The sequence below is a fragment of the Oryza glaberrima genome, chromosome 11, assembly GCF_000147395.1.
Source record: "Oryza glaberrima chromosome 11, OglaRS2, whole genome shotgun sequence".
Taxonomy (NCBI): domain Eukaryota; kingdom Viridiplantae; phylum Streptophyta; class Magnoliopsida; order Poales; family Poaceae; genus Oryza; species Oryza glaberrima.
Window position 1 is genome coordinate 20809543 of NC_068336.1, and position 24441 is coordinate 20833983.

At 41.0% G+C, this 24441-nt stretch overlaps 4 protein-coding genes across 8 annotated transcripts; 2 read left to right on the forward strand and 2 right to left on the reverse strand.

Moving 5' to 3' along the window:
• Positions 1–385: 385 nt before the first annotated feature.
• LOC127755611 (uncharacterized) lies at positions 386–4174 on the reverse strand. 2 transcript variants are annotated; one of them, XM_052281302.1, is made up of 4 exons: positions 3513–4174; positions 1799–2448; positions 1289–1485; positions 386–1045 (listed from the first exon to the last, which is right to left on the reverse strand). In XM_052281302.1, the coding sequence occupies exons 1-4, from the start codon at positions 4135–4137 to the stop codon at positions 652–654; spliced, it is 1866 nt and encodes a 621-aa protein (XP_052137262.1). In that variant the 5' UTR covers positions 4138–4174; the 3' UTR covers positions 386–651. The 2 variants fall into 2 exon arrangements, with proteins under 2 accessions (XP_052137262.1, XP_052137261.1); XM_052281301.1 differs by having other exon boundaries at positions 1799–2454.
• A 4100-nt stretch (positions 4175–8274) lies between these two features.
• LOC127755615 (uncharacterized) lies at positions 8275–11549 on the forward strand. The gene is made up of 2 exons (XM_052281306.1): positions 8275–8666; positions 10917–11549. Exons 1-2 carry the CDS (start codon positions 8475–8477, stop codon positions 11277–11279), a joined length of 555 nt encoding a protein of 184 aa, XP_052137266.1. The 5' UTR covers positions 8275–8474; the 3' UTR covers positions 11280–11549.
• Positions 11550–13692: 2143 nt separating this feature from the next.
• Positions 13693–21160, forward strand: LOC127755614 (beta-carotene isomerase D27, chloroplastic). Its single transcript, XM_052281305.1, has 7 exons — positions 13693–14106; positions 16287–16426; positions 16675–16767; positions 17129–17190; positions 17750–17856; positions 19192–19281; positions 19362–21160. The coding sequence occupies exons 1-7, from the start codon at positions 13812–13814 to the stop codon at positions 19400–19402; spliced, it is 828 nt and encodes a 275-aa protein (XP_052137265.1). The 5' UTR covers positions 13693–13811; the 3' UTR covers positions 19403–21160.
• LOC127755610 (pentatricopeptide repeat-containing protein At4g33990-like) lies at positions 16518–24441 on the reverse strand. Of its 4 annotated transcripts, none has more exons than XM_052281299.1 (5): positions 22213–24441; positions 19168–19403; positions 17790–17872; positions 17013–17112; positions 16518–16891 (listed from the first exon to the last, which is right to left on the reverse strand). In XM_052281299.1, the coding sequence occupies exon 1, from the start codon at positions 24283–24285 to the stop codon at positions 22249–22251; it is 2037 nt and encodes a 678-aa protein (XP_052137259.1). In that variant the 5' UTR covers positions 24286–24441; the 3' UTR covers positions 16518–16891; positions 17013–17112; positions 17790–17872; positions 19168–19403; positions 22213–22248. The 4 variants fall into 4 exon arrangements, with proteins under 4 accessions (XP_052137259.1, XP_052137257.1, XP_052137260.1 ...); XM_052281297.1 differs by having other exon boundaries at positions 17790–17890; XM_052281300.1 differs by lacking the exon at positions 17013–17112.

Here is a 24441-nt window from a genome sequence, read left to right on the forward strand (position 1 = left end):
TTGCAAAGTCATGTTTGCCAATTTTTTGCCATGAAGAGCAGAATGTCAACGGGCGTCGGATGTCGACTGGTTTATAGGTTCGGCTAATTGCAATTCCATTGCACAATAACCTATCTGACAGTGGCATAAGCTTCTCTTTGTTTGGCCCATTATCTTTGTGGATTCTGGTCATCTCATTTTTTAATTTTGAAGAACATGGAAGCACTTCTCCAGAATTATATTTTTGTATGAAGAAACGTGACTGTGTCACCTGCACTGACGATGTCCTACGCGCTTGCGTGGTAGGATGGCACATGTAAAACAGTTAATCAGTTGCATTTCAGGAGCAAATTTGGCATTAGGTTCAGTGGCTGTTAGGATTTGAAATAAAATTTGAATTGAAATCCCAGTAAAATTCCTTTCTATTCAAACAATCTCAAAGGGGAGCAATTCCTGAAACTAAAAGAAGGAACCTTTCTATTGCATAGTAGCATATGAACTTTTGATAACATAGCTCGGTACAGGTATTGGCATAAAACCGGACAAGAACTGAAATCAGCCATTCAATCTTATTTTACAAGCATGGGCTCTTCAGCAAGATCAAAAATGAAAGATGGCCATGTAGCCAACTATTTTTTATGATAGCAATTGAGTAGATTCTATTCTAAATATCTAATCATTTTCAGGCTTAGTGTTTTTTGAAGTCTGCCTCTTCACAGACCGGAGCTGCACCGAGTTGTTGAAGCAGTGCTCGAAGCCGAAGTGCGGAAATCGCTCATACCAGGTGTCCTGCGGGACGTGTGTGTCCCAGTGCTCACCGCTGCTGCTCCTGCCATACTTGTGCACCCAACCGGTGCCGTTGTGATGCTCGCCCCAGGTGCGATTCCACTGGTCCCCATACTTGCCTGCCCACCAGGTTTCCCCTTGCTTAACACCATGGCCATTCGGGTCGAAATGCTCATCCCACTTGTCGCCCCACTTTGACCACCCATCACCCTCTGATCGTTCAGCCCATTTGTCAGTGTATTTTGCACTACCTCCGCAGCCATCATACTTCTCGCCCCACCTGTAGAGGACGAACCAGAAATGTATTGAGTTGATTGATGTGTCTGTCTAGGTTGCCATTTTTACAACAGTACTAGCACAAATGGTGTATGCGGCAAACAATCTGATTGCTGAAATATTTGCTCTTTTCATTTATTTTAACAAGAAAATTTGGTTCTTGAATGCGATATGACTAGGGATAAAAACAAGGTAAGAGCTAGGACAGAGAGCATTCTGAAAGAAGTTATTGAGAAGTTCTACTTACCTTTCATGCCAAACATGAGCGTGACCAACATCTAGCGGTGTGTTTGGATCCAAGCTGCACCATTTATCAGCCCACTTCTCAGCTTTACCGGTTGAATCATAATGCTCCCACCATTGCTCTTGCCATTGCTCCCCTTTACCATTCTGTCCCCACTTATCTGCAGTCTTCTCCATGTGCATAACACCACAGGTGAAATCCTGCAAATATTAAAAAAATGCAGTACTCAGTTATATTCTAACGAGTAATGGGGCAATCTTTCAGTACGAATAGGCCAAATATTACATCTGAAGTTTAGTAAATCAGTATTGTCGGAACAGAAATACTTCAGTAAATCAACACATGACAGTGAGACACATCTCTCTACACACAACTACATCACTCAGGCCAGATAATCTTATTTCGATTGAAACAATAGCCATAAGTTAATGCTGATGATGTAACATTGTAACCCGTAGGTTTCATGAACAAGGAACAAATGGTTGTATTATACCAAATGAGACAGCAATTTACCTGCCACATAGACTCTTTCCAGTATTCCCGCCAAACATTCCCTGTAGCATCACGGCCAGACTTCTCAGAACCTAGCTCTTTGTGATCAAACCGGTCTGAAGCCTCCCAATACTTGTCTTCCCATTCAACAGCTCCATCAGCACTAACTCCCCTAATTACAGTCCACTTGCAAGTTACACCATCAGGCCTTTGTTCTACACCTGTCTCCTTCCACCACAATGAACCATCTGGACGTACCCCATGTGATGACTTCTCGTCGCTTGCACTAAGAGCTCTAGCTGCCTCAGCTGCGTTTTTCGAAAACTGATCTTCGAATGTCTCCTCTGCATCAGCAGTAATACTGGGCTCGGATTCCACATTTTCAGGCTCAGCAAACGACTGGAAGGGAGGAAGAGATCGGTCTTCCTTCTTCTTGAAGAAAGAGGTCTCGAACGGGAGCGATAAAATATCTTCTGACAGTTCCTTTTCCATCAGCAGATCAGGCTGACCGGCGAAGGAGTCTAATTTCTCAGATGGTTTTAACCCAGTGTCGATTTCTCCTAGTTTAGTGCTATTTTCCACAGGTGGTAACCACGACCAGAAGTCCGGGCCTGGAGTACCGAGCTTGGAACTTGACTTCTTGAAAGGAGATGAATCACCAGAGTCCGGCACTGAAACTGATTGCTAATGTCAGATTGCAGATTAAGAACAGCATGGTTTTACAATACCTTAATAACTAAAATACTGCAGTTAATTGTGTATCCCGCATAAGAATACATGTATGTCTGAAAAAAAAAAGGATGCACATGCAACTTGCAACAAATAGAAGTACTGATTTTTTTTACTACTCTCTCCGGTTCCATATTAATTGACGCTTTGGACAAGGTTGATGTCAAACTTTTATAACTTAGACTATCAATAACTTTAAAAATATTTAGTTTAAAGGAACTAGAACAACATATATAGATTTGTCTTTTAAAGTACTATAATAAAAGTAAACATGCATTTATTTATTATATATATTATAATAGAAAAATAAGGTCAAAGATGTATCTTGTAGACCGTATCATTGTCAAAAATGTCAATTAAAATGAAACCGGAGGGAGTATATGCTTAATGCTTACCAGGCCTTATTTTGGTACATTTACACTACTTTTAGCTACATTTATTGGACAGCGAGAGCAAGTCATTGGTGGAATCAGCATCGCACTAAATGACACTGACAATAAATTAATGTTTGATACCCAGATTAATTGAAGAAAATATGCATGAATAACAAAACAGGATACCAATACAGCAGGCACCTGTGTATCTTCACAGCTAAAATTTCTATTGCCAATCGTGAGACAAAAACGACAGTGCGCTGTGCGCACAATCAAAATTTTCCATAAATATCTAACAATCACCTTGACAAGTTCCCTAAATCCATTCACCTATCAATCCAATCAAACACATTTTTTTTTTGTTGACATAAATCAAACATTTTTATCATACACAAAAAAATATTAAAAATAGATTCCCAGTTTTTCAACTATTCCTCAGGAAGGGATTTATGGTTGGATTATTTGTTTGTTTCATACATTTGTCAGATTAAAAAGGAATTGTCCTTTTTAGCTCAATTATCATGTTAGCCACGGTAAAAAAGGTAGTAAAAAAAATCGAAAAGATGATGCGTTCACAAGAAAGAGTACTTGTGATCTTTAAGCAAACCTCACGTGCACCAATCAGCCCATACCTTTCGCCGCCTCGGTCGCCGTCGCCGTCACCGGCGGCGGCGGCGGCGGGGATGCCCGATCCGACTCCCCCGGAGCCGTACGGGAACCCAGGCCACTCTCTGATCCGGCCTGGATCGCGGTCGCCGCCGGCTTCTGCTGCTGTTCCCGCTCCTGCGGCGGCGTGGAAGGCGGGGACGGGGGAGGCGGGGGCGGCGGGTCCTTGAGCACGGCGCGCGCCGCCGCCAGCGCCGCGGCGGCGCGGTCGATGACCTGCCGCCGCTGGACGCGGTCCCGCTCCTCGCGCGGCACCCGCAGCATCTCCTCGAACCGCGCCGTCCTCCTCTCCACGTCCCCCGCAGCCGCCGCAGCCTTCCCCCCTCCCTCCTCCTCCTTCACGGCGGCGGCGGCGGCGGCGGCGGCGGAGGAGGATTGCTGGAGGCGGTGCGCGGTCTCCGCCGAGCGGCGCTCCCTCTCCACCGCCTTCTTCCACATGTCGAGGTACGACGACCCGCCATCCCCCCCGCGGGCGGTGGCGCGGACGCGGGTTGAGACGGCGGGGCGGCCGCGGAGGAGGAGGTGGCGGCGGTGGAGGGGGATGGGAGGAGCGGTGGGGGCGAGGAAGGTGGCGTGGGTGGGCGACGCCATTTTTGTGGGTTTCGAGGTGAGAGGCGAGTGTTGGGGAGTGGAGAGGTAGAAGAAGAAGAAGAGTGTGGAGGAGATGGAAAGCGTGGGGGGTGTGGGGCCCACAGTGGGTGCTGACGTGGAGGCGCGCGAGTGGAACGTGGGGGAGCTCGTGCGGTTGACACCTGGCGTTTCCGGTCGAGTGATTCTAGACCGTTGGTTTCCGTACGTGGGCCCGGGTGGGCTGTAGTCTGGGCTGGGCTGATCCTTCGATTGCGCACGGTCCGCATGATGGGCTTGCATATGATCCTTTCCGGCTTTATTGCTTACTAGCTCTTTCTTCTTCTTCTTCTTCTTCTAACGATAGTAAAAAACAAGATTGAGAAAATTTCAGAAAGCTACAACTATTTTATCAAAACTATCAGTTTGCTATAAGTTTAACTTTATCATTTCAAAGAACTGCAACAATAGTATACAATATTATCAAAAAGTTGCAACTTTTGGCAATCCTAGAAAATTGAGCCCTCCTGTCGTATATACATTTGTAATATACACACTGTTTATAGTTGGGCCCACGTGTCATATGAACATATAGAATAAAGTTGTAGTTTTATGATAAAATCATTTGCTATTTGTTGCAGTTTTGTAAAATACAAAGCTAAAATTGTAGCAAAGTGAAACTTTTGTTGAAATATTTGCAGTTTTCTAAAATTTACTCAATAAAAACTCTGTGTAGTTTATTCTTAAAGTCAAGCTTAAAAAATTTAAAATCACTTTAGAGTACAGTCCAAAGTTAAAACAAGCAGGCTGATGTCAATCACATACCCAAACAGACTTGATTTGACAAATGGCAAAGCCAGGATCTAGAGATTGGGAGTACCATCTACGCGACGTGAAAACTCACTTACGACTTGATAAACAGTTATGTGTAGTGTGGGTGCGTGGTCAGCAACTCGGCATCATGCATGTCACAACGATTACCTACAAGAGATAATGAGAACCTATAGATCATGATTCGCCTTAGCACCTTGGCAGCTCGGTCTCGCCCAACCACGTCTTGTTTGCACTAATATGCACAATTGCACATAAATTTGATATTGGCTGTTGCCACTTTAATAATTATTGAATTATACAATAATTTATCGTTGACCCTAATATATGCATAAAATGATTATTGTGCTTTTGGACGTACCAAACCATATTGTGGTTTGGCAGAGAAAACACCCTTAAAACTGTCACCGAAGCGACCTGTGACCGTCGATCCACGATCCGACGGCTATGGAAAGGGGACGAACGACACAAATCCTCCCAGAATTCGATATTTAGAGATATGATGAATAATTGGTGAGTGTAAATTAATTTCGTCAGGTTCTGTAATTGGTGGTTTTCAGTTGTTCATGATCAGCAAATAGGCATATTTGTCTGAGTCACACTAGCAAATACCAGCTGGAATCGATGAATTATAATTCAAAGTTTTCTTACCTTTATTCTGAGATGATTTTTTTCATGTTACGACACTTTCTCCTCGGTTTGATTGTGATACTAACCGAGGAAAAAGGTATCGTAACAGGAAAAAAAAATCATCTCAGACTAAAGGGAAGAAAACTTTGAATTATAATATATATGCATGCTTTCTTTCAAAAATGAAAAACAAATTAATTAACATACATGGGATGAAATACATGAATGTGACTAGTCTCTACACACATAAAACACGGCGCAGCTAGCTCCGAGTAGCTGATGGATGATGAGGATGAGCACATATACACGTACGACGCAGCAATCGAAGCTGGCTGAATTTTATTATCTGAAAAACAGAAGATAACAACAAATCTCGAATACACCAATACATACGTCTATGTACGTGATAATACTAACCAAACAAACGAAATACACAAATACAACTTACAAGCCTTTTTTTATTTAAGAGACCGTTTGGGAGGCTTTCATTTCCCGGCCGGACCTTCTACCATGACAGGCCGGGATTTTGGGCTTCCAAAACTTATAGGCCCTGAAAGCTTAAACAGGGGGAATAACCATCTTGTCCTCGTCGTCGTTGTGAGCGATGTAGCGCAAGCTATATGGAAAGAGGAAGGCGTAGGCGAGCTCGACGGCGATGAGGGCCATGACCCAACCGGCCAGAGCACCCCACGGTGGCAGCGGCACGATGGAGCCAAACAGGTACAACAGCATGGTTGAGAGTGATATGTACAACAATACAGTTAATACCTTGAGGCGAAAACGGAGGCTGTTGGATGCGTTGCGGCTGCGGCAGCGGCGGAGGAGAAAGCGGCAGAGGTAGATGACAATCATGTCGATGCCGGCTACGGCTGCGAGTTCCTTGAGATGCAACATTTGCCATTGGCCGTTTGGCAAAAATGAGCGCGCGGCTTTTGTAGGCGTGCAGGCGGAAGGCGCGCGACCATGACCGGAGGTTTTGTTTTACTATCGATGTATCTTCTCGATGTAACCACTTCTCGTTTTCCAACTCTCTTTTCTTCTTCTCTTCTCCCGTCCGTTTCAATGTGTTTTACTATCGATGTATCTTCTCGATGTAACCACTTCTCGTTTTCCAACTCTCTTTTCTTCTTCTCTTCTCCTGTCCGTTTCAATGTGTTTTACTATCGATGTAACCACTTCTCGTCCAAGTCTTGTTTGACGCAAATGCAGAGAGTTGCTCCGTTTGATGTTTATGCATATAAACGAGATGAATTTATCCGTTTTCTTTCGCTTATACTAGTTAGGGAATGGCGGACGAGACAAACATAGGATTAACCGGCTATTATACTGTAGTAGGAAAGCATATGTTTATATACTTATCACAACTTACCTAAATTCTCCATATGGGACTAATCCTACTAACAACATGCAATGGGCCACTCGATTAGACCTCTATCGAGGCTTTGCAATTTCGTTTTGTATACTTACGTACGCCAGGAGGAAATTTTGAGTAAAACTTTTATTAAATTTGAACAATTTTTGACTGAATTTAACAAATTTTGAATAAATTAAAAAAAGGAGGAATTTTTGGATGAAATAGTTTCGTGCCGGGGGTTCAAAATTCATGAAGAAATTAATTTCAAACCAAAAATTCAAACACTGATTCATATCTCTACTAACAAGACGAGATATTATTACTTTTATGTTGCAATAATATGGAGATGAGTAATATTTGTTCCATTTACTACTAGTTACATTATCAACCGCAGCTAAAATTTAAATTTGATCATTATTTTTTTACTATCTATTAAACATTTGACATTAAACACCTATCAAAATCTTGCAATTTTTGGACCGTTGAATCGCTTTAAGATTTATGCGGATACCTAAGCCCTAACCCCTCTCTCTTGTTCTTTCTTTCCTCAAGCGCTACACGCCCGATCGAGCCTGCTTGATGCCTCTCGACTCCACTGCTTCCACCACCACATGGCCTCACGCGGCTGGCTAGAAGGCGTCAATGGTGTTGTTTTCTTGCCTTGCTCTGATTCCTTGGTTTCTTGATGGCTTTCTTTCGTCCAGTCTTCTATTCCCATCTCTCTCCAGTCTCTTACCTCTTCCCTCTTTTCCCATCTCTATCTAGGGAGGCGGTTGGCGTCGACACTCGAGGTAGGAGAAGGTAGCTCTGCGAAGTTTACCAGCGCAACCAGACCGTATTGCACACATAAGTTGGTGGTGATGCACGTCAAGTACACAACTCCTCGCTGCTATAGCCCCTACCACCCCTCTGACACCAGTCGCCTCCCTAGAAAGAGATGGGGAAAGAGGGGATAGGTGGAGATTGGGGAGAGAGATGGGAACAGAGGATTGGAAGAAGAAAACCTAGCATGTGGGCCTGATTAACACATAGGCTCAGTTACATATGGACCCCCTTATATTTTTTTTTTCCTAACTAAGATGTCATATCAGCGAAAACATCTACTGCTATTGGACCTAATTCGAATGGTTTTCCAAATATGAAAGGTGAAGATTCCTGGTACTGTGGTTTGGAGATATCGATTAAACCCGACGTAAAGATGAAGGGACGCGAAGTGGACTTATTCCCTTTTAGTTTAGTGATGGCTCACTCGCCATGTCTCTACTTCCACAGCCCAAGCCCACAGGAGGCCCAGCCCAAATCCCCCTCGGCCGGCCATGAGAGAGGAAAGCTTCGCACGAATATCCACACCCCAATTCCCTTCTCCCTTTCCTCCTCCAAATCCGACCTCCTCTTGTTCTTCCTCCTCCACCCCCATCGCCGATCCGATCCCCCAAACTCGCAGTCCACTTCCTCCCGCGGAGATCCATCCACCACCAGCCGCCAGCCGCCGCGGCGCGAGAATCAGATTCGGTGTTTTCTTGGTTGTTTGAGGAGGAGGGGGGAGATGGGGGCTTGGATGTCGCGGGTGTGGTTCTTGATGTTCCCGGCGAAGGAGTACAAGATCGTCGTCGTGGGGCTCGACAACGCCGGCAAGACCACCACGCTCTACAAGCTCCACCTCGGGGAGGCCGTCACCGCCGCACCCACCATCGGCAGCAACGTCGAGGAGGTCGTCTTCAAGAACATCCGATTCGAGGTCTCATCTCTCCTCCCCTCCCCTCCCCCTCTCTTTGCTTTCTTCTCCTCTCTTGCCAAGTTCAGGCCCACGCCTGATCTAACTAATGACAGGGTAGCTGTCGCCGATCTGCTGCTTTGCTGCTCGGTGGTGGTGGTGGTGGTTGCGGCACAATCATGTAGTAGTAGTCGGTAATCATGGTCAAAACGTAGTTTTTGTTGGTAGGAAAGAATTAGGCTCAAGAAGAGGTAGAGAGAGGATGAAGAAAAAGATTCTTTGTTGATGTAATCTGTAGTTTTTTTTTTGAGAGACGTTGGGTGCCTCGGATCAAGATATGTTTCAACATTTGTTGCTCAATTCCCACCTTTCGAGTTCCTGAGGAGATTCGGTGAGGTAAAGAGTAGATGAGAGTTCTTCTATTATAGTGTCTATCCGATAATTTTGGTTTCTCCATCTAATCTAGTAGTAGTCCATCAAGACAAACTGTAACAATACCCTGTAAAAAAAAATTGTTCATCACTTCATCTTTACTTTTAGATCTAATCATGTTGAGTGTTATCACTTATCAATGAGCAAAAATTCATCCTTTTACCTTTAATATAGAATGTAGAAATCGGCTCAACATAATCTCTGCACTAGCCCAACTGCCCAAGCAGCAGCACGCCAGCATGTCTTTCTGGAATTGGGCATTGCTCAGCCAATAAACCTGCTTTTTTTGGATAATGGGGCCAATAACCCTTTTGGACCAATAGGAAAATTAGGCTTGTCATATATGCTTTGAGATATGAACATCATGGTCAAAACATGATTTTTTTTTTATGATAAGAAGAATTAAGCTCAAGAGGTAGAGGGAAAGGAAGAAAAATGATTCAGTCTTAATAATCCGTAGTTTCTTTTAATAAACTTGATTAGCCTGGCCCCAAGATAGCTTTTGCCGCTCAATCCACCTCTGAATTTGTTCAGGACAGCCAGTGAGGTACATAGCAGATGAGAATTGTGTGTTGTTGTAAGGCATATCTGGTAGCCGTGGTTTGCTTCATCTAGTCTAGTGGTATTCCATCAACATAAACTGTAATTCCTTTTTGCCGTTTCATCATTGCTCTTTTTCTGGTATTGTTAAGGACTGGATTCACCCTGTAAAAACCATTTTCATCTCTAGTTTTAGACTTAATCATGTTGGGTGTTATGAATGAGCAGAAGTTCATCCTTTTACCTTTCATAGGATATAGAGATTGGCTCAACATAGTACTCTACACTACCCAAGTAGCAGCATGTCATTTCTCTAGGACAACAGGCCAATAACCCTGTTGGACCAATAAAAGAATTGGGCTTGTCATATACACTCTGAGAAATGTAACATGGTATTACTAGGAGTGAAGCCATTGTGGATTCCAAACTTACACTGGGACAAACCATCTTTCCTGTCCTATAAGAAAGAGCTAAGCACTATCAAGGCAAAGTAACAAACAATTCAAAAAAAATCGATATGCGTCATTGTCAATAAAATGTTGCCTGGTACTTTCTTGTAATAATTGTTGTAAGGAATGGCATGCTGCATTCACATTTTTTTCTGGGTTCAGTCTTTATTGTCACCTTTATTGTGTGCTACAACCATGAATTTTCATAGAGTAGTATTACTGGCTCCAGGTTGGTATAATCAGATAGATCAAAGGTATACCTTTCTTTAAAGAAAAGGAGAGACCTCTGTATGTAATTAATCGATGGTGTAGTTTAGTAACCAGTTGAGTGTACCAACACAGGAAGCTATCAAAATGTATCCCTTGCTTTAAGAGTTTGCATGCTATTGTTGATACTATTCAGCTTTGTAAGTTTGTATGTACATTTTTGTTCTTCCATAGTCTAGTTTCTATCACAAATTCACCGTACATGTTGCTGTATTTGTACAGCAAAGCCACACTATAACTCTTCTTTTGCCTGCACATCATACCGATACAAACGGTATGATGTTTGCATTTTTCATGTTTTCTTGATAAGGCTTATAATACCTCACATGCTACTGTAGGCTTTCTCAAAAGAAAAGGTAACTGCTTAGTGTTTTCAGACTTTCAGTTACACCCAAATATCCAATACTTATCAGAATTCCCAGAGATGAAATTCACTTTTTTCCTGGAACAATCTTCTGTGGCTTGCTTAAATCCTGATTCTATATATCTAATATCATGTTACTTATCGACAATTATTTTTTTTCATGCCACATTATTTTTGCCATGCCAGTGTTATTGATACTGAAATTATTCCTTATTGAACCAGGTGTGGGATTTAGGAGGACAAGAGACTCTACGGACTTCGTGGGCAACATACTACAGAGGAACCCATGCTGTTATCGTTGTAATTGACAGCACAGACCGTGCTCGGATCAACATAATCAAGGATGAGCTCTTCCGGCTGCTTCAGCATGGGGACCTCGAGGGCGCAGTCGTCCTCGTGTTCGCGAACAAGCAGGATCTCAAGGACGCCATGTCGCCAGCTGAGATCACCGACGCTCTCTCCCTCCACAGCATAAAGAACCACGACTGGCACATACAGGCCTCATGCGCGATCACCGGTGAGGGCCTCTACGATGGTCTCGGCTGGATAGCTCAGAAAGTCGCCGGCAAGGCCACAACAAGCTGACCCATATCGCCTGTATTTCCATGGATTTGTTGGAGCTGGCAGGTTGTGTTTGTTTGCTGCTGCTGCTGCTGCTGCTACCACTTCAGTGTTCATTTGTGTCTCACATGTCTGAAAAAAAAACCATGTCTGTATTCCCTACCAATCTGAAATATAAAAGATCAAATTTGTGCGCAATCAACTACAAGTTGCTCCATTTTTTTTCTCATATTCTCTGATGATATACACACATCATTTTCTCATGCGCAATTCTCGAAATTCAGAGTTTTGATATTTCTGCGTGTACTCCTTGAAAGTTTTCTTATGCGCAATTCTCGAAATTCAGAGTTTTGATATTTCTGCATACTCCTCAAAAACTTTATATAAAGTGAGCTGCATTTCTTTTAGTGCGGCGACATGTCACCTCCAGGTGGTACTGTGGTGTACTAACTTGTTCTTCTGTCCTGGCCACTTTGGGTTTGCAGGGTGCAGAATTGCAAAATGCTGGCCGAGCAAGCAAGCAATGCTGATCCTCTTACTTATTTTCCTCTAACTCTTACTTACTTTTCTCTGACTTTGAGTTACAGCAAGCAAGCACTGATCCTCTTACTTATTTCCTTCTAACTCTTACTTACTTTCCTCTGACTTTGAGTTACTAACATGTGGGCTCGTTGGACAGAGGATTAGAGAACTCATACTTATTTTCCTCTGACTTTGAGTTACTGACACGTGGGCTCGTCGGATAGAGGATTAGAGGGTCCACATTTCAGTGACTCGCGTCAAAGGGGGAGTATTTCAATCCGTTGCTGCACGCATTGTTTTTGTTTGCCGTACAAACAGATGCAGCTGCCGACGGTTGCCTCTGATAAGATGCCACTATCAGAATTGATGATGGCAATAGCATATTTGTGTAATGCTCCTAGATTGTCCCAACTTTTTCGCAAACTATTCTATTGTGTTTTTTTCCTATTACCCGAAAGACGCGCATACAACACTTGCTTGAAAAGATGGAGGTTAATGGTAAATCTCTAATAAAAACTCATTTTTATGCGTAAGATTGTAGGCACTAAAATTTAAACCAGAGTGAAACCATACATTGCTTTTCCAAACTTTTTTTTTCAAGACATTGAACTTTTCCAAACTGTTTTGTTTTCGGCTAATTGTGTTGAGTTTTTCTTTTTTGCTTTGGATTGGAAGACACGTCTAAGATAATTTAAGCGGCTAGCGGCGACGGCTTATAAGAAAAAAAAAAAAAGCTCCTCGAAGCATCCACATAATCTAATCTGTCGGTTACTGCAGATCGGACGGTCAAAAACGGCCTAATGAAACGCTGTGCCTGTGCACGTCCGAGGTGATCTGTTACCTTCTCACCAGGAAATTACTGTTTGATGATAGCTTCGTTTGCACCTATGTCCAAATGATAGTGTTTCACATTGTTTAAAACATTGGAAGTGTTTCTATTGAACACTCCATCGGTTCACAACTGTAGTAAGACATTTGACAAATGAATGACTCTAATAAAGACTAAGAACATTGGTAATGTGAAAGTCGATACCATATTCAAAAAAAAAAAAATGCATGCCATGCCATGCCATGAGAACTTTCTGTTTTTCAGACATTTTCATAGAGATTGTGGTGGCAAAATTTAAATACCAGAGAGAACGAACCTATTTATGGAACAGAGTTTAATTAATTAATTAAGGTTAGTTTTTCAGAGGGAAAAAAATGAAACTCATTAATAAATTTTGCCACGGAAACTTCAACAATACTATAATTTTATAGTTCTCTCATTTCACAGTCGCCAAAAATTAGTGGTAGTCCAAATTAAATCTCAATAGATAGATAGTACAATTTGATTTATAATAAAAACTAAACTATGGTATTATATCCAGATGGTTCAAACAAAAAGTTGGTATACTGTACGAGTGTACGTTCGACTTAATCAAACTAGGAAATAAACTATGATTTTATAACTTCGAGATACACAGACTTGGATCGAATTAGCTAAGAGTACTTGAGACTTGAGAGTGAACAAAGCTTTGTCTTACTAGTGGGATTATAGTTAGTTACGCGATTATCTTGGACGACACTGATTAATTAATTACTGGCATTCCAAGTTGACATAAGATTATTGAACAAAAACTCACTCTTCGTGTACAGAATGTTAAAATATCTAACCATGCTGCTTGGGTCTTTTCGCCAGCTAACCAATTAAAAGAAGGAAGCATCAACAAAAACCAAAGCCCATTAGAGATGGACAGCTCCTTGTCCATATATATTCCAATTAGCCATCAACATATAATTAACTATGAACACCTTAATAAAAACATAATTATTAGACACTTTGATTCCTTATTCCCACCACAACCAAGATGCCCTCTCCATGCCATTTGGTCTCTTCTCTCTCCCTCCTTGCAAATTGCATGACCCTCTTTCTCTCTCCACTTCTCTCTATAAACTTCCTCTCTCCCATAACTTCTTTCCATTTTCAACCTACAAATACACTAATCTCTCTCTAGCTAGTCTTCACCTACAAATCTCTCTCTCTCTCTCTTCATGGAGCTTGTGCTGCTTCTTCCTCATGGCGGCGGCGTACGGCCGGCGGCAGTGGCAACGGCAACGGCGAAGCGAAGCTACGTGATGAGGAGGTGTTGCTCGACGGTGAGGGCGATCATGGCGAGGCCGCAAGAGGCGGCGGCGCCGGCGAAGAAGACGGAGACGGCGGCGATGATGACGACGGTGCAGACGGAGACGGCGGCGCCGTTGCCGGCGCCGGCGACGGTGTACCGGGACAGCTGGTTCGACAAGCTCGCCATTGGTTACCTGTCCAGGAACCTTCAAGAAGCTTCTGGTTCGTGCCTATAATCTACTGCATATATATATATCTGATGTATTGTGTGCATGTACATGCAATCTTTCGGATGAATTAATGAATGATATATCAACCATGCATGCATATATGTGTGTATTTATGCTGTTTTTTCCATGGTTGATTTGAACCATATATGGTGAATAAACCAATGTTCTTGAGCTATATTTTATAAAATTGAATTATATGTGTATTCTTCGATCATTCTTTTCTTCTTATCGTTTGGTTATCAGTACTCTTCTCGTCCATGTCGAACATAAATTCTTTGATTTTTTTTTATTGTTCTGTTTGTTCTTCTTTTCGTCGTTCATTAGTTATACATGTTGCTTTGGCCAGTGGGTGTACTCGCAGTGTTGCATGCTTTCTGTCATATTATAATTGAATTAGCTCTTGATTTTTACATGCAAAAGAATAATTTATTTATTGAGTTTCTGATGATCACGTAAGCCTATGCATGTGAGACGTGATGTGTTCTCCGGCATAATTAAGCATCGACGTACCATACGCACGTACCCCCTCCGAGTACGGCCGTATTTGATAATTTGATGATTAGAGCACCCGCAATGGTAAAGTAAGGTGTTATCTATAAAACATGAACATCTCAGCAATAGACTAGATTAATATTAAACCATCCCAATAGTATGTCTACATGGATATCTATAGCTCTCTAATACATTGCATCGTTTTTCTCTATAGACTATCTTCAGGTTAGTAGATAGCTTTGCTTTCTCTCTCTTCATTTAATCTCTTCCAAGTAGGAAAATATGCTGACATAGATCTCTTATAGAGAGTCTATAGATAACCATTGCGGGTGCCCTTATATTATTACTGTACCAGACAAATTACCTAGTGCTTAATTATTGACATATACGCAACATCGATCAAAATTTTCAGTGCAACAAAAAGGATACCAGAAGCTTCTTAATTAGGTGAATGGTCACATTGAGTAGTAGTAATACACAGTTATAACACATATTATTTGACGAATAAATTAAACGGAAGTGCATGAATCAGCAGCATATAAGCAAGCAACTACGAGAGGTCAACCGTTGATCCGTGAAAATGTGAGGTTCACATTCTAGGAATCTTTTAGTGCTTGAATCCAATCCTTTCGTTTGTTTTCCCGTGGACTTTTTACTTTGATCGAATAAACTTATTTGAATAATGGGAAGGTCAAACACCACATGTACGTATGTGCCCGCGGTTCCTCTTCTAGAAATTCAGCCACTTACTATAATCGATGCTGGTTTTGATTTTTTTTAAAAAAATACATTTCTTTTTGGAACAATTTATGGGGTTCTCTTCGATCGTCCCGACTCCGTTTTCATATGATTGCTAAGATAAGAAAATTTCCTCGTAGAACTATTCTTAAGAATCAAAATTTAAAATTCAAAATCGCTGCCCAAGCATACGACAATTGAGAGTCCATAGAAGCACAAGCTACAAGCCTAGTACAACCAATATAAATTTCTACTCTCATTTCATATCATAAGTCACTTTAACTTCTTTTTAAAGTGAAACTTATTTAGGTCTGATCAAGTTTATAAAATATTAGCAACATTTATAAAACTAAATTAGTTTTTGTTAAATTTAACATTAATTATATTTTGATAATATATTTGTTTTACGTCAAAAATAATACTATATTTTTCTATATACTTATCAAACCTTAAAATATTTGATTAAAAAAAGTTAAAACGACTTATAATATGAAATGTAGAGAGTCTATTAGTACCCCAAAAAATAAAAACGTATAAAATTAAGTGGTTGTAAAGCCCCTTTATCCCTACTATATACCCGTTCATCAACTGAAAATAATGCGCACGCACCATAATTATATTTGCTGGACTGTTTAGACTTCATTAACACTGTAGCATCCAATATATGTTTATTATCACCTGAGCCACCGTCACCTCCTTGGCTCTCTTACATGATTAGCAAAGTCATTCGTATAGACAAACCAGAAAACCCCCTTTTCTAGTATGGGTAATTAAGCGTATAAGAGAAACTTGAAAGCATACAAGAAACAGATGTGCACTAGTCCTGAGTTTTTTTGGTGTTCGTTCAGGTGCAAATTAACTGCAATTCTGCAAAGGTTGATTCCCTGAAAGGAACTTGTAGCACTTGCTGACTGACACGAACATGCATGCAATGTAATGCAGGGCTAAAGAATGAAAAGGATGGCTATGAGAGCCTGATAGATGCCGCCCTGGCCATCTCAAGAATCTTCAGTCTGGATAAACAAAGCGAGATTGTGACCCAAGCTCTTGAAAGAGCACTTCCAAGCTACATCCTCACAATGGTAAGTACCATAATCCATGACAATTGACAAGCATGTATAAATTGTTGAAATTTAAAAAACCTAATCTTTTTTATTTGAACAGGAAGTAAAATTTAGAACTTCTTATCTCTTTCTTTTTGGAGGAAAATACAGAACTTTCTGTTACATATATATGCACACTAAGTTCTTTGAAAAGGGAGGAAACTTTAAATGTTTTCTTTTTTATTATTATTTCTTATCTCAACTTTGATTGAGAATTCTATCGGCAGATCAAGGTGATGATGCCACCTTCAAGATTTTCCAGGGAGTACTTTGCTGCATTTACCACGATATTTTTTCCTTGGCTGGTTGGGCCGTGTGAGGTATATATTATATACACTGTTCTTCCCTTTGTTACTTCAGTTCAGAAAGGAGTAGCTGCCTGTTACCTGATTAGTGCATCTTCACAAGAATGAATTCATGATTGTGCTTCTGCTGAAGGTAGCCCTGCATAATGAATTAATACGAAGCCACACATTAATTTGAGAAATATTGCTACAGAAGATCTTAAAATGCTGTTGAATGTAGGTTGCGACATATAATAATCTCTTTGTTTTCAGGACATTACATTGTTTAAAGTAGTTGTACGAAGCATTTGTGGTGCAAATATCATATAAAGTATGGAATAAATGCCCTTGTATGGATAACTTGTCTTCTGAGTGATCATTCTGTCATTGAACAAAGGTTATGGAATCTGAAGTTGAAGGAAGGAAAGAGAAAAACGTGGTATATATCCCCAAATGCAGGTAATTCAATCATCATCAAGAAATTGTTTCACAAGTTTGACTAGGAGGAACATTTGTAAAGAAAATTTCTTCAACTGCTGGGTATCACGTAACATATCGGTCAAATGGTTTCCTACTCCCAGCTCTTCATAGCCAGACTACAAAAATCTTCAGGTCTGAAAGTAGTAACCATTTGCAATTAACAGCATATGACTCTGCAGCCATCAATTAGTTTTGAATGAATTGTTGCAGTATGTCAACTCTTACTCAAGTTAATCCACTCATGAAAAACAAATTGAAGAACTATGGCTGGGACACAAGTTGTATTGTCAACGTTGTAATTGTGGCAACTGACAATCCTACTCACACTCCACAAGCTGCTTATTACCAATTCTACCCACGTTAGACAAACTATCATGATTAACACTGGGTTAAGAAAAATATAGAATTTGAAGTGCAGATATATCAATAAATACTGAAGAACCACCTTAAAAATACATAAATGCTGAAGAACAGGATTTCTACTGGTGTTTCTGTTTTTCTTTTCTTTTTTTTTAATCTCCAATCTTATTTGTGGCAGATTTCTGGAAAGTACAAATTGTGTTGGTATGTGCACAAACCTTTGCAAGATTCCATGCCAGAAGTTCATCCAAGATTCACTTGGCATGAAGGTCTACATGTCTCCCAGTAAGCTTCCTCTGCTCTGATTCATCAGGGAAGCCTGAATATCAGTGGGTAAACACAACAACTTAAATATAATTTGGTAGAATAAGGTAAAAATAATCAAACTCCATTCCTTTGCATAAAGTTGGCAAGAAACTAATAATGGATTGTCATATCAACATTATCTCAAAGTTGAAAATTTGGGTTGAAACCTGGTGTGCCTCTAACTTCTCAGGACATTGACCTAATTTTACTATAGCGGATCATTATACGGACTGCCGCTAAAACATAAGTGAACTCAAAATATCAACTTTCGACTTTAAGCAGAATTAGTGAAGTAAAGTTGAATCAATGTGATAGGTCCATAGACCACCAACGGTTTAGAGCTATGAGAAATACAGAACTTAATTTGACATATTAATTTCATGCCACCTCTACCTACCGACAATCTGAGGACTGTGCCCTTTTTGGGTATGGGAACCACTGGCCACCATTCAGGAAACAGAAAGGGCTGAAGTGGGGCCAACATGTTTGCAGGTTACTACCTCCGTTTTTTTAATTTATGACGTCAATGACTTTTTAGATATATATGATCATTCGTCTTATTCAAAAAAAATATGCAATTATCATTTATTTTATTGTGACTTAATTTATCATCAAATATTCTTTAAGCATGACTTAATTTTTTTTATATTTGCACAATAATTTTGAATAAGATGAATGGTCAAATGTTTGTCAAAAAGTCAACAACTTCATAAATTAAAAAACGGAGGGAGTACAAAGCAATGATAAGCAAGTTGTACAGAAGAAGAAAGTGCTAGCCCCTACTTGTCATTCTTAGTGGGAAACGGCAAATTGCATGGACAAGTTGTGGAACAGTAGTGTGAAATCCAGCAATCCACAATGTAGTGCTGTGAAAATACAGTACAAGCACCTTCACATGGCACGAGCCAGCATGTCTCGATAATCAGAGCAATATGGTTCAATTTCACTTATGAGAAGCACTAGTTTTGAATGTTAGTCTTCTATGGTGATACACTGAATATTTCAACATCAATCATTTTTTCTAGGTCAAAAGATACTGATATTTTATGACATCACTCCACAGAATCAGATATCAACCTCTGTTGGAATTTGCAAGGCTCTCTCTCCTTTTTATCCTGTCAAGTGGTTAGATCTAGGAGTAGGCAATGAATGTTATTTACTGCCAGTGCTACTAAATAGTTCTATACAGCTTATTTCCAATTAAGCAAGCAGGCTTTTTCCAATACTAGGTCAATAAAAACGAGAATAAAGCAGAGTCCCTAAAGATAGAAATGTAACAGAATTACTTACATCAACTATATATTTATTCTTCAGATTTTGAAGACATGAGCTGTGAGATGATATTTGGACAGCAACCTCCTGAAGATGACCCTGCATTGAAGCAGCCATGCTTCCGGACAAAATGTAAGGAATTCCGCACTGAGGCACCTTCACGGATTCAATCAACACTCATCTATATTCATACTTTTTACTTGTATATGCAGGCGTCGCAAAGCAGAATCATGGTGTGAATTGCTCCATCTGATCTGAAAGAAATTATCAGTAGATAGATTTCAAATCAGTAAAATGCCTTAAGCTCCATTTCCTTTATTCCTTTGGAAAAAAATTAGCACCATCATTGTTTTTGCCCACGAGACCAGCATGTTTGGAACATACACTCTTCATTGTAATCCAAAAAGTAATCTAAGAGGAAATGAAAGGCCCAACAGTAACCATTTTAAGGTACATCTACTCCATATGTTGTTAAAAGAGGAATTAAAGAGCATTGAAAGCGGGGCATGGAATTGCCGATTTCAAAAAGTTTTAATGTTAATCAGATAAATTAAATCAATGCACCCCTTGCAGAGACATATTCTATTACTATAATTGTAGAAAATTTCAGTTAATCACAAAAAGATGTGAGTGGAAACCAAGTACTATTTTATGGACGAAAACTATAATGCACGGATTCCTCTAAAAGAATTTATTTTAAAACGCTAACTGATATAACTCTCGATCCACTATCAGTTATTAGGGGAAGTATTTTATTTGTCACTAAGTATTTTGAGGAAAATAGAATTCTATATATGTATATGGTTGTCTATGCACTGTCTCATCCACCCAATGTGCTAAAAGATTTGAGCAGGGACATTGAAATTATTAGAGATGGCAATTTTTAAAGTTTGCATGACTATCGAGGCATATGGAACATATAGGACAGTGCCTAACTCATAAATATATGTCAGAAAACCATTCTCCACACTACATCAGGATATTAGTATGAAATGGGGAAACTGAACATATCTACATGTACTTCTCATCAGCTTGCATTTTGTACAAAAAAAAAATGCCAAAACCAAGATTGCAATGCCAGACCTGCGGGATTTTTAATTTGGAAAAGAAAATGATTCAGCACCTCCAGAGAGGTCCATGGTTCTAGCAAATACCAAAAGAAAGTAGCTATCTCACATATTGATTCTGGAGACATTGGTACACCAATTATGACAGACTTGACCAAAAGTGTATAAAGTAACACAACTTTAACATATTGTAGAAAAAAAATAGTTGGGATCTACCACACTGATGAAACCACTTTTTGAGACCTAGAGCACTTACAGGATAAATTCACATAAAGAATTCAAATGTCACAACAAAATCATGACAGGGATAACCATTGCTACTGACAAGGGGATCGTGCGCCACATTACTGTTCTTTGTCTCCTGATGCATGATCTGTTTTCGTAGCTCTACTGGCTTTAGTTTATTCTCCACAAGATTTCCGCATTATTGTTCTTTGTCTCCTGATGCATGATCTGTTTTCATAACTCTATTGGGTATTGGCTTTAGTTGTTCTCCAAAAGATTCAGATAAGGTCCTGACTGAATCCTATCTTACTATAAAGTTATCCCCCACTAACTCCTTAAGCTTGACATGCAAAGATGCCACATCATCATCCACTAACTAGATGCCACATCATCATTCACTAACAATCATCACATTTAAACATCATGCAAACATGCTATATCTTTATAGTTTTCATAATTTAAGAGCTTTTCAAATACAAACATGTTAAATTATCATTCAACATAATTCACATAATGTTTCAATGTATATCTTTATTATGTTTTAAGATATCCTATATACTTATATAGTTCATCCTCACTTAGTTAGTGCTTAAATGATTAATCTATGGTTCAAATTATCTTTCTCCTTTTTCCTCTAATTAAGTCATATCACATCAATTATTTTTAGCCTTTAGATGATTAATCTACGGTCCAAACTATCTCCCTACTTTTATTCTTCCATAAAGTCATACCAGCTTACTTTTTACGTTTGAATCACCATTCTACATACTATTTAAATTTAAATTATCATAAACATTAATTTACTTAATCTGATGTTATCTAGCTATCTTACACGTTATTTTTTATTGTTATCATACTAAATTCCCACAACAATGCGCGGGGTTTCACCTAGTGTGCTACATAACTATAGTCTCCATTAGGATTGCTGGTTCAGTATAACAAATGGTGCACGCAGAATTCAACAACCATTGAGAAGGCCAGCTTTTATCGCTAGTTCCTGAAATTCTAGAAATAGTCCTGTATTCCAAATGGGGCTAAAAGTAAGGAAATTCTAGGTTGTTAACAAAGACAATAGCCTAACCCCAAGTAAGTTGGAGGTTAGAGATGAAACCCAAGCCAAGCCACATCCCACATGAATGTCATTACAAGTGCAAATCTAATGAAGCTCCAGGTTGTCCCAGTTTTATATTGTACAAGATAATCTGCACAAATCATGATATTTGATTGTAAAAAGGAAAACCTAATACTTCAAAGTCAGTTCAAGAATGATGCAAATATGTGCAGTACTTTTTGCAAACTAGCTTATTGAAAGAACGATTTAACAAATAAGAAACAGGAGAAACACAACATTCCTAACTGTTCACTTTTGCATGATATTCAACTAGGAGCCTTGTGGGGTGGTGGTGCCATTTTGCAAGTGATACACTTAGTATGGCACCTAGCTAATTTCCAACCTTATATACAATAATCAGGTCAAGGCCTCACTAGGCTTCAAAAATGTTAGAACCTCTGCAGAAATATCTTACTATATATTGATACTTTAAAAAATTGCAATCTTGAAAAGAAACTGTGAACACAAATGTATGGTATTGGTACCAACAAGACCAACTTGAAAGCCCCCAACTTTTCCCACATGAATTCTTTTTTTGCAACATTACAGATTTCTCAAAGAAACAAAAGTAAATAACAGAAATGCAAAACATCTAAGAGAATAATATCAAACCATGCATAAAATTGAGAAATAAGGTGGCTTAATCATATTTAATTATACCTTCTACATGTATTGCAATTTGCAAGCTTTAGACAGTTAGACACCTTCCATCCAGCTGCAGCCTGGTCTTATGTCCAATCCTCTTGTCATCGATACTCTTAGGAGATTGTCAGCGTCATCCCTTCTCCCAAGCAAGACATAAATATCAGCAAGCATCTTAGAGTTGGCCCTATTTTCTGGATCAAGAGATAAGAGATGTTTGGCTGCTGCTTCTCCGATCACCGAATCTCCACATGAACGGGAAGCGCTTAGCAGCGTCCCCCACAATATTGTATTGTTAATGTGTTCAGAATTATTATATTTAATAAGGTGGTATGCATCAGTCAAACGTCCTGCACGGCAGAGCATATCAACAACACAAGAAATATGCTCAATTTCTGGTTTTAGGCCACACTTCTCTTGCATGTACTTGATCAGTTCCATTCCTTCCTCAACAAGACCTGTGTTTTTACATGCAGATAGTACAGCAAGAAAAGTGTAGTGGTTTGGTTCTGTTTCTGTTTTCTTCATCACCTCATAAAGTTTAACAACTTCATTACCATGTCCATTCCACGCATATACCTGCATCATAGACGTCCAAGAGATTACATCCTTGACCACAATCCTGCTAAAGACTTCAATTGAATGCCTAAGGCTCCCGCATCGACCATACATGCTAATAAGTGAGTTAGCAATTGCCCTTTCATTCAGGAAACCTCTTCTGACAATCTGAGCGTGTGCTTCCATCCCTGTTTTCAGTGATGGAATTGATGAGATCATAGGTAGGATCTCCAAGTATGTAATAGCATCCGGATCAATGCCTATCTTCTGCATTTCTACTACAAATCCAACTGCCTTTTCCACTAGTCCAAGCTCTCCACACCCTTTGATCATAGCATTCCATGCAAATACATCATCTCTAACTTCTGCAACCCCATATAGAAGACTGACTGATGAATCTAACATTCCACACTTTGCATACATGTATATTAACGCTGTTACCACAGATGGATCTCTCTTGAATTCAAAACCATTGCAGCACACATAGTTCTCTTCAACCCATTTTCCTTCTCTCCACTCCCCCAACTCAGCGCAGGCCATAATCACATTGAGCAAAATAGACCTAGTGACCAAAACTGTCGAATTTGACACCATCCAATAGAATAGCTTAAGAGCAGAATCCGGTCTTCCATTCCGAACAAGCCCACCAATCATTGCACTCCAAGTGACAGAATCTTTCACCGCCATCTGACAAAACAACATCACAGCCTCTCTCAAACAGCCAAACTCGACATACAGATCAAGGAGAGCATTGGAAACAAAGAGATTAAGCTGGAAGCCAAGCTTGATTACAATTGCGTGCATCATACCACGGCCCTCCCAGGAACCAAAACCTGCATAACCAGAAACTAGGGTCACCAGTGTCGCCTCAGTCGGGAGCACAACATCCACAGACCTCATCCTCATAAACAGCTCGACGACCTCGCGGAGATGTCCTCCACGTGCATAGCCAGCAATCACCGCATTCCACGCCACAGCATCTCGTCGCGGCATTCCATCGAACACCTTACGAGCAGCGCCCATATCCCCGGCTTCAGCATACATCCCAATCAGCGCCGTCGCGACGAGGAGGTCGGACGCGAACCCTTTCGCAGCGGCCTCCGCCCCGATACGCCGGCCGACCTCGAACTCCGACGCCCGCGCGCACGCCGCCACGGCGAGGTGGTACGTGTGGCGGTCTGGCAGGCACGCCGCCGCCGCCATCTCCCCGAAGACCCCCACCGCCATCCGCGGGAGGCCGCCCGCGAGGTACCCGCGGAGCATGGCATTGTAGAGGAGCGCCTTCTGCGGCGCCGCCGCCGCCGTCGCCGCGCCGTCGAACACCTTGCGGGCGGCGCTGGCGTCCCCGAGGCGGAAGTAGCGGAAGACGAGGAGGGACGCGACGTAGCCGTTGGAGGCGAGCCCGGACACGACGGCGAGCGCGTGGGGCCTGCGATGGTCGGCGGCGGCGTGGTGGCGGGCGAGGTCGCGGCCGGAGATGGCGGCGGCTAGGGCTTCCTTGAGCGCCTGGTACCGGTATCCCGCGGCGCACATCCACGTCGGCTCCGCTACTCCTCCTGCTCCTCGTCCTCCTCGCCGGAGTTCCCCGGCAGCTCGCCGGCGAGCGGAGCGGCCGTCGTGGGGGTTCTCGCGGCGAGGGCGGCGCGGAGGTGGGAGGAAAGGGACGATACTAGGCCGACGAAGAGAAGT